Source organism: Papaver somniferum, chromosome 7 (assembly GCF_003573695.1).
Source record: "Papaver somniferum cultivar HN1 chromosome 7, ASM357369v1, whole genome shotgun sequence".
Lineage (NCBI taxonomy): Eukaryota > Viridiplantae > Streptophyta > Magnoliopsida > Ranunculales > Papaveraceae > Papaver > Papaver somniferum.
The window spans coordinates 110,295,058-110,303,867 of record NC_039364.1 but is presented as its reverse complement, the minus strand read 5'-3'; the positions used below and the strand labels follow the sequence as shown (position 1 = coordinate 110,303,867).

General features: G+C 40.0%; 1 protein-coding gene across 4 annotated transcripts; it reads right to left on the bottom strand.

Annotated features, from left to right (window-relative positions):
- LOC113298110 (small ribosomal subunit biogenesis GTPase RsgA 1, mitochondrial-like) lies at window positions 1-3,306 on the bottom strand. 4 transcript variants are annotated; one of them, XM_026546785.1, is made up of 6 exons: window positions 2,691-3,306; window positions 2,467-2,576; window positions 1,498-1,719; window positions 1,122-1,316; window positions 821-1,014; window positions 1-383 (listed from the first exon to the last, which is right to left on the bottom strand). In XM_026546785.1, the coding sequence occupies exons 1-6, from the start codon at window positions 3,154-3,156 to the stop codon at window positions 257-259; spliced, it is 1,314 nt and encodes a 437-aa protein (XP_026402570.1). In that variant the 5' UTR covers window positions 3,157-3,306; the 3' UTR covers window positions 1-256. The 4 variants fall into 4 exon arrangements, 3 of the variants coding, with proteins under 3 accessions (XP_026402570.1, XP_026402569.1, XP_026402568.1); XR_003333994.1 differs by adding an exon at window positions 489-566 and having other exon boundaries at window positions 250-383; window positions 2,467-3,306; XM_026546784.1 differs by having other exon boundaries at window positions 1-396; window positions 2,467-3,306.
- Between the last annotated feature and the right edge of the window lie 5,504 nt (window positions 3,307-8,810).

The window sequence follows — 8,810 nt, the reverse complement described above, 5'->3', positions numbered from 1 at the left end:
TGGTAACACCAACCCTCCCATATATTTTCTCTTGTTAAGACATTTTGTTTACAATCCAGATACATCAGCCTGCTATGAGACTTGGGAGTGAATGTCTCAAACCGTTAGATTTTATCAACATGTGAAGACAGCTCGTTATTTACATTCTACGTATCTAATATGTAAAACAACATGGGTGTACCAAATAGTTCTCTAGACTAACTACTTGCATTCATATCAGCTTACTTGGATACTTTCCTCAACACCCTTCAAATGTTCAGTGATCATCATCACCCAATTCGTTTAGGAATGATTGATTTGTCCGCTTCCGGGATTGCCTCCTATGCTTTTTGAGCTGCAGACGAGGTTCCACTTGTATAACACCCATCTCCCCCACTTTGTACCTGCAAAATCAAACATGTTTGGGAAATATATTTTTTGAGTACTCTAGTAAGTTTTAATATGACCATTTTTTATTTTTTTTTACTTACCAAATAAATCAAACTTACATTAAATCAAAATATAACCTCAGAAGACAAGACAATAGTTGGAAGCCGGGCAAAATAAATCAAAATATGACCATTGACCTGATAAATAAGTACAGACAGCTGCGGGGGTTACACAATGCTGAAGTTACTTATGGGCGAGTAAAATCAACAAGTGAAATTTGCGAATGCAAAAGCTGATAAAGTACTGCTACTATCCGTTCAACATTCTCACCTCAGACATCTAAAACTACCAAGCATTTCTGTGATAGATGAAAGTCAAGAATTTTTCATCCACAAAACTCAAGAGTTAAAAATTGAGATATACGAGTTACTCCAAGTTATAGCACCCATACCTTACATCGCTTTCTCTTTTGGTTCCTATTGTTCTTTTCTGGAACTCTTCTCTAGTTTTTATTTCATCAAGCAATTGAAGATAGTAGGGATATCTTTCCCAGTCTGCTGTCACCACACATCCCCGCTCACCGACATGCAGACAGTCATTGAATGAGCATGTTGTAGGGCCACTATCCCCGATCATCTTTCTAATCTGAGGCAGAAATGAGAAAAGGAAAGGTGTGTCATCCACCAATTATATTAGGTGGCATGGAAGAAATTAAGCGGGCGAGTTATAAAAATGTAAGAAACGGACCGAACCTCGGGGAATAATTGTGGAAGCGATACTTTTGTTGCTTTCAGCAGTGTAGGCTGACTGAACCCTGGTGTATCAGCTAGGTATCCTCCCCCGGATATTGGAAGTAATGAAACGTGTCGTGTTGTATGCTTTCCTCTACCACTTTTAACTGAAACCACACCAACTCGTTGCTCTTCCAACCACTTGCTACCTTCAATCTACAAATTGTCAATAGAAACATATTATCAAGGTTCACAAAGACACTAACAACATCAGGATACGGGGAAGTAGTTCGACTTTTATCTGTGTTGGAAGTAAAATACCACAGATATGCATGTACAATTCATATGAAAGTTCTGTCAATTTGCGAACAAGTGAAAATAAAATTAGTAAACTCACATTAACAGACTGGTTATCTCCTTCTGAAGCATCTGAAACTTGTTGACTGCTTCTCAACACATTAATAAGGCTAGACTTTCCAACACCACTTGGACCTACAAGCACAGTTGTTTGGTCTCTCAAGATGAAATACAGGGAATCCAATCCATTTCTGGTATCCACACTGCAAAAGACTGGTTCATATCCCCATCCACGAAGCCTTGATTCCCATACCAACCGCGTCTGGATCAACAAGACTAACAAATTAACAAAAGAAGAAGAAAATAAATACATGGACCATATAACGTAATAACAAGAACAGCGACAAACAAGTTTTGTTTCTGAATTCTTTTTATCCTGTAGGAAAAAAATTCATAAAAATCTCATTAGACTTGCATCTGCCTCTTCCCAATTATTCATTCTATTTATATGCCTCTATTTACTACCTAAGAAATCTAGCAACAAAGCCCCTCCACCAGATGCTTCAATAATACGACAACGATGACACAACTTCCCTACCGATGCCTATATAACCAAAGATCGTCTACATGTTACTCTCTATAAAGAATAACTTTTTAGCATCTCACCACTAAAACTACTCAGATAACTCGTCCAGGCGAAATCTAATGGCCAATGTATAACAGATGTCTACGAAAATTGAATCCAGAATATCAGGAATTAACAAGCTGCATAACCTATATTCATTGAGTAAAAAGTTAGAACCCACCGGATTATCTACAAACTAAAAAATGGAGGGACACATTAATCAATCTACATGTCGATAAACTGATCAACATTTTAATACACAGACATACTTTCTCAAACTTCTAAATGCAGGCAATGTGGCCTATGTTTGACAATAACCGACATTGTATGGGAATCTTGCACTAATGCTTTTCAACGGGAGTTAATTCCTTGGGATTCTCTTAGCATGACACTCAGCGATAATGTATGACATAAAAACTTGAAAAATCTCAAGGGACAACTAACCTTTTCGTCCACAAGTTCACACTTGTTTAAAGCTAAAGTAAGAGGAATTCCAGTAGATTCAGCTTCAATCAAGAACCTAGTAAGTGCAAATGCTTCCATCTTAGGCTGTCCTAAGGAAAACAAAACCAATAAATGATCAACATTAGCAACAGGCGGGTCCATAATCTCTGAATCCCTTTGATAAACATTCTCAATCATTCCTCTTTTATCATTCCAATCAATACCTCCAACTAAAACCTTATCACCTACTAAAACCCTTCTCTTAATTTTCTTCAAAACCGCTTTCACAACACATAATAATTCCACCCCAATTTTACCTTCTTCATCTTCTTTAACTTCACCAATTGAATGGACCACTACTCTCATGAAATTAGCTTGGGCTGATGCAACCATACCCACAGCTTGATTTTGCAACAACTGGGGAATAACATTATTATCGAGAACCGGTGATAGAGATGATTGATTAAGCTCTTTTACTGAATCTTTTGCTTTGAGTAAATTCTTATTGAGTTGTGTTCTTCTTTGATGGACATCTTGACGAGCTGCTGCCATTGAAATTACACGGAATTTTGAGGATAATTTGTTGAAGTTTCTAATATGAAATGAGTTGTTAAAGAAGACATTTTTGTTGCAGATTGTTGGTAATGATGATGAGGATTTTGCTGTTGTTGGAATGATTGAGGTTGACATGTTTTAGGGTTTGTGCAATTGAACATTAGAAAGTTGAATTCAAGTTTTCTAGGGTTTTCTCTGCTACTAGCAAGAGCCAAGAGAGCTTTTCAGTTTTCATAGATGTCTTATCTTGGAATGAGATACTTCCTGCTGATATTCCCGCATAAGTTTTCACTCTTCGACGTCGCAACATAGAAATTGAGAATCGGGAGTCCGATTGGGCCGGTACCACAATGACCACGTGACATCTCAATCATGTCTTTTTTTTTTTTTTTTTTTAGGATGATGGGATCAATAACAGGTCTTAGAGCAACTGCAGTGGTGCGAGTATAACCAAAGACCAAAGAGGGAAAAAAAGATCAAATTTTGGGTTTAGTATGGTGTGTGACGTTACGGTGGAAAGACTAAATTTGGTCAGACGTACATTATACGTTCGCCTGGTGTGGGCGTAGACTATACCAACGCCTGATTGGGTGGATCCTAAAAAAAAAAAAAATTAAAGAAGTGGGGCGGAGGTATAAAGCCCGCCCCACTAAAATGGTTTTGAAAACAAAGAATGGGGCGGGGGTATAATGCCCGCCCCATACAAAATAATAATAAAAAAAAATGGGGCGTAGACTTTGCGTACGCCCCATGTGGAGCATAGACTATACCAACGCCTGATGTGGGGCGTGGAATATACGTCCGCCTGATGTGGGACGTGCACTATATGTCCGCCTGGTGGTGGGGCGTGAAGTATACCAACGCTCGACTATATTTGGGTTTAGTCTTGGTCCCAGACCAAATATACTCTGGGTTTTAGTCGTTGATCAAAATTTGATCGATAGTACGTTCCACTATGTCTGTTCAAAAGACCAAATATTTGGGTTTACTCTCCCACTGTGGACGCTCTTAGAGGGACTATTGCCGTTTAGGCCACGGAAGTTTGAGGCAATAACAGGTTTGTGATGCCCTTAGATGTTTTGGGCCCCACGCGCGCTACACTGATGTATTAAACGAGTATATAGCCTTGGCCGACAAGTCCGGGTAATCTTCGAAAATTTCATCGTGATGGGGATAGATAATTGCAATCAGACCCAGTTAAACTGAAAGGAAAATTCTACAGAACAGCAATCAGACCCGCGATGTTGTACGGAGCGGAATGCTGGGCAACTAGAATCACGCACCTCATGACGCTCCATGTGACGGAAATGAGGATGCTAAGGTGGGCATGTGGACACACAAAGCGCGATAAAATCAGAAATGATTGTGTCCGTGGGAAACTTGGGGTAGCACCAGTGAAAGATATACTATCACAACATCGGCTACGCTGGTTCGGACATCTCCAACAAAGACCACCGGACGCCGCAGTTCGGTTAGGACGCATCACACGGCCGGAAGGTAGAATGAAGCGTCTGGGACGACCGAAACTCACATGGGATGAACTGATTAAACGGACCTGACTGACTGAGGCTTGGAGAGAGAGTTGGCGCTCGACAGAAATGCGTGGAAAGCAGGGATCCACGTAAAGGAGGTATGTACACGAGGTACGTGAGTTGACCATATTACCTTTGTTTTTCGTCACTTTTATTAGTAGGGTTGTCTAAACCGCGAACATGTAAATAACCATAGCAGAATTGTGAATGGGGGAGACCCCCCCCCCCCCCCCACCCCCCACCCAGTAGCTCTGCAGCTCGCGGGATTGTGAATGGGGGAGATCCCCAGTAGCCCTGCAGCCGGGACACGGAATATGTGGATACACCACCTCAATGGTCGCGAACGCGTAATCCCATTGAAGTGATGCCCACTGCACCCTATGTACCGAAAGCGAACAAGACACTGGATGTGTTAAGGAATTACTCTTGCCTTCGGGTAAGTTGCGTCCAGACCTGCAGGTAGCCGGCGTAAAAACTTTAGACGCATCTATGGAGATAAGATCGTTACGCGGTTTATCTTCGCTCGACCCGGTACTTGTTACTGGAAAACGAGCTCTGGTTCTGGTTCTGGAGATAGATCATTGCAATGACCTTGGCCGGAATGACCAGACTACCGGACCCTTCAACAATGTTGAGCGTTAAAACCGTGTGATTTAGCATCTGGCGATATGACCTTTTGGGTGGTCATCTGTATTCATGGATTCTTGTTCATGTGTACCGGCCATTCGCCATGGTCCACTTTGAAGACGGTCATACCCTCAGCATGCGAACTTGTTACATCATTGGCTAAGCAGGGAGCGCGGATATGCCACTTTAACGGTTGTGAATACGTAAACCCAACTAGAGTGATATGCCGACTCTTTTGCTCCATAACCATTGCGACACGGAATGTGTCAAACTTTTTTGCCTACGGGTTGTGCAAGGCTTGGTCAGGCCGGCGTAAAAACTATGTCCTATTTTCGGGAGTTAACATTATCTCCTACCCAACCCGGCACTTGCTACTGGAAACGGGTTTTGGTCTTTGGTGTTTGGGACCAATAGTAACATGGTAAGATTGTAATGATTAGGTTTGTATCACAATCCACTAAGTTTAAGGAAAATTTAAAACCAAAGAAAGAAAAATCAAAAACAAAAGAAACCAACTACTTGTAATAGACCTTACGACAGCTATCCTCGACAACATACTCTGTGATCCTACCCTCAAAATTGAAAAAGCGGGGGTCTAACAACACCACCCAATATTTCGATTAGCAATCTGTATGGACTAACTCCGAAATACTTTGCTAGAGAATCAACTAGACAGTCAGACTCAATCTAGATAGAAAGTATCTCAAGGAGTTATTATCTCAATCTCTCGATTTGATCTTTACTCAAGCAAATAGAAATCTGCGAGTCTTTATCAAAGAGAGATAACTTGGACGGTACCAAAGACCAATGTCCAAGGATCAATCAACTACAATCAACAACCAAAAGTTGGATTAGAGAAGTTTATGATCACGAACGCACAACCTGTATTATTTCAATTATATAAGATATAATGTGGAAAAGAAATAACACGGACACCGGAAATTTTGTTAACGAGGAAACCGCAAATGCAGAAAAACCCTGGGACCTAGTCCAGATTGAATACACACTATATTAAGCCACTACAGACACTAGCCTACTGCAAACTAACTTCAGATTGGACTATAGTTGAACCCCAATCAGTCTCCCACCGATCCAAGGTACAGTTGTACTCCTACGCCTCTGATCCCAGCAGGATACTGCGCACTTGATTCCCTTAGCTGATCTCAGCCACAACCAAGAGTTGTTGTAACCCAAAATCACAGACTTGATAATAAACAGATCTGTCTCACACAGAAAAGTCTATAAAAGGATAAATCTGTCTCCCACAGATAAACCCTAGGTTTTGTTCCGTCTTTAGATATAAAATCAAGGCAACATGAACCAATTGATAATTCGGTTTTATATTCTCGAAGAATAGCCTAGATTAATCAATCACCTCTCTACAATCCTTCCTCACTACACAAGCGGATTGTCGAGGAATCACAAACAGTGAGACGAAGATGTTTGTGACTTCTTTATCTTGTCTATCGGATAACTCTCACGATCTCAAGCCAATCAATCGATTGTACTCGTACGATAGAAGATGCAAGATCAGATCACACAACTACGATAAAATAGTATCGGTCTGGCTTCACAATCCCAATGAAATCTTTAAGTCGTTAACCTGATTTTAGAGAAGAAAATCAAAGGTTAATGGAGATAGACTCTAGCGGGAGCACTAGTAGCACACAGACGTGTGGGGATTAGTTTTGCACAATGCTAGATGTCTCATTTATATAGCCTTAAAATCAGGGTTTTGCCTTAGTTACAAAGCAATCCTTATTCACCATTAGATGAAAACCTGATTTAGATTCAAGCTAATATTTCTCAACCGTTAGATCGAAAACTTAGCTTGTCACACACACTTGGGTAGACGTTTACTGGGTTCGTGAAAACCATGCCCAAACGTGTACGTGTATGTTGGTTCAACATAGTAACCCAAAAGGTTAACCATATGAGCATTTCATATTAACCTTGTTCTTCTTCACCATAACTAGTTCAATTGACTCAAATGAACTAGTTACAGAGTTGTTCAATTGCTATGAGATCTTATGTAACTACACAAGACACAATTGAAACAAAGATGATTCGATTGAATCGGCTCATGGACATTATAGCCACGGTTTTCATAAAGCATTCCTTAGTAATTTAATGTTTCATGTTCAGAGCACATCTTTAGATCATAACCTCTTAAGTTCACAAACAAGTTCGCGGACTTAAGTTAATCGGTTGAGTTTTCCAAACTCAGCAGAAATTCTCGGAAAGAGAACTTCCGCTAGTTCGCGGACTGGGTTCGCGGACTGAGTTCGCGGACTTAGCACACAAACGAGTTTTGGAAAATCCCAGCAGAAATTCTCGGTCGAGAACTTCCGACAGTTCGCGGACTGAGTCTGCGAACTAGTTTCGCGAACTTGGCAAGCCAATTCCACAATCCTCCCGATTTCTATTGATCAACAAAGTTCGAAAACTTCGGTTCAAGGAATACATGGTTATGTAATATAAACTCTCATTTCAATCAATGAGACATTCTCAGAGGACGCCATGTAGCCGTTATTCACAGACTGATTCACGTCAGAGCAATTCTCAAAGTGATTGAAACTTTTCATGACTTTCGTCACTAGGTGAAGATAAACTTGATCAAAGCGAAACGCTTTACCAACACACGATTTCGAGATAAAAGATAAGCAATGAATGCTCAACTCGAAATGTCAAATTTATATGATCTAGTCTATATAGCATACGACTTTTGTCTCATAATAAGTAGGAGATAGAAGAGATAGACTTTTGAGTGATAGATAAGTTCAAGTCTCCATATACCTTTTTGTTGATGAAGTTCCACGGTTCCTTGTATAGATCTTCGTCGTTGTATGATGAATCGCCATGAAGTCCTTGAGCTCAACTACACTTCTATCCTAGTCCGAGACTTAGCTATGTAGGCTAGAAATCAAGACTTATAGTTTTGATCACTAACATTAACAAACATGCTTGAGATAGCAACGCATGCGAGGTTGACCGATCTATGCTCTAACAATCTCCCCCTTTTTCAATTTTAGTGACAAAACTATTAATACATATGAAATACAAAAAAGATAAACTTTAGTGGTTCCTATTCCATAGTATAATCTTCAACGTTCCTTGAAATCTTCGTCCTTCCAAGTACTCCAATGATCCCAAAGGTTGTAAGTTTAGCACCATCGTTGTTGAAGAGCCGTAGCTATAACAATGAGAGAAATCGAGATTCTCGATCATTATTATACAGTGTCATAGTATTATTATATAACATCAAAGTCCAATTGTATCACGACTTTAACAATAATACTACGGTGATATGTATCACTCCCCCTTAGTCAATACTCCATCTCGATCATGGAAACCACTCCCCCTTACACAATGATCCGAAAACCATATGTATTTGTAGTGTGAACTACAATATTTCTCCCCCTTTTTGTCAATAAAATTGGCAAAGGTACAAGAATGGGATCATAATTAAATTTCTACAAGAGACATTTCATGACCAAAAGAAAAATACATACCAACTTAATTTAGATGCAATCTAATAGCCGAAGCTAACATCATTCATCAAGGAGTTTTAAGATACAAGATAATCCCTATGAAATTCCACAGTCGCACTCCCCGCAAGATATTACCATT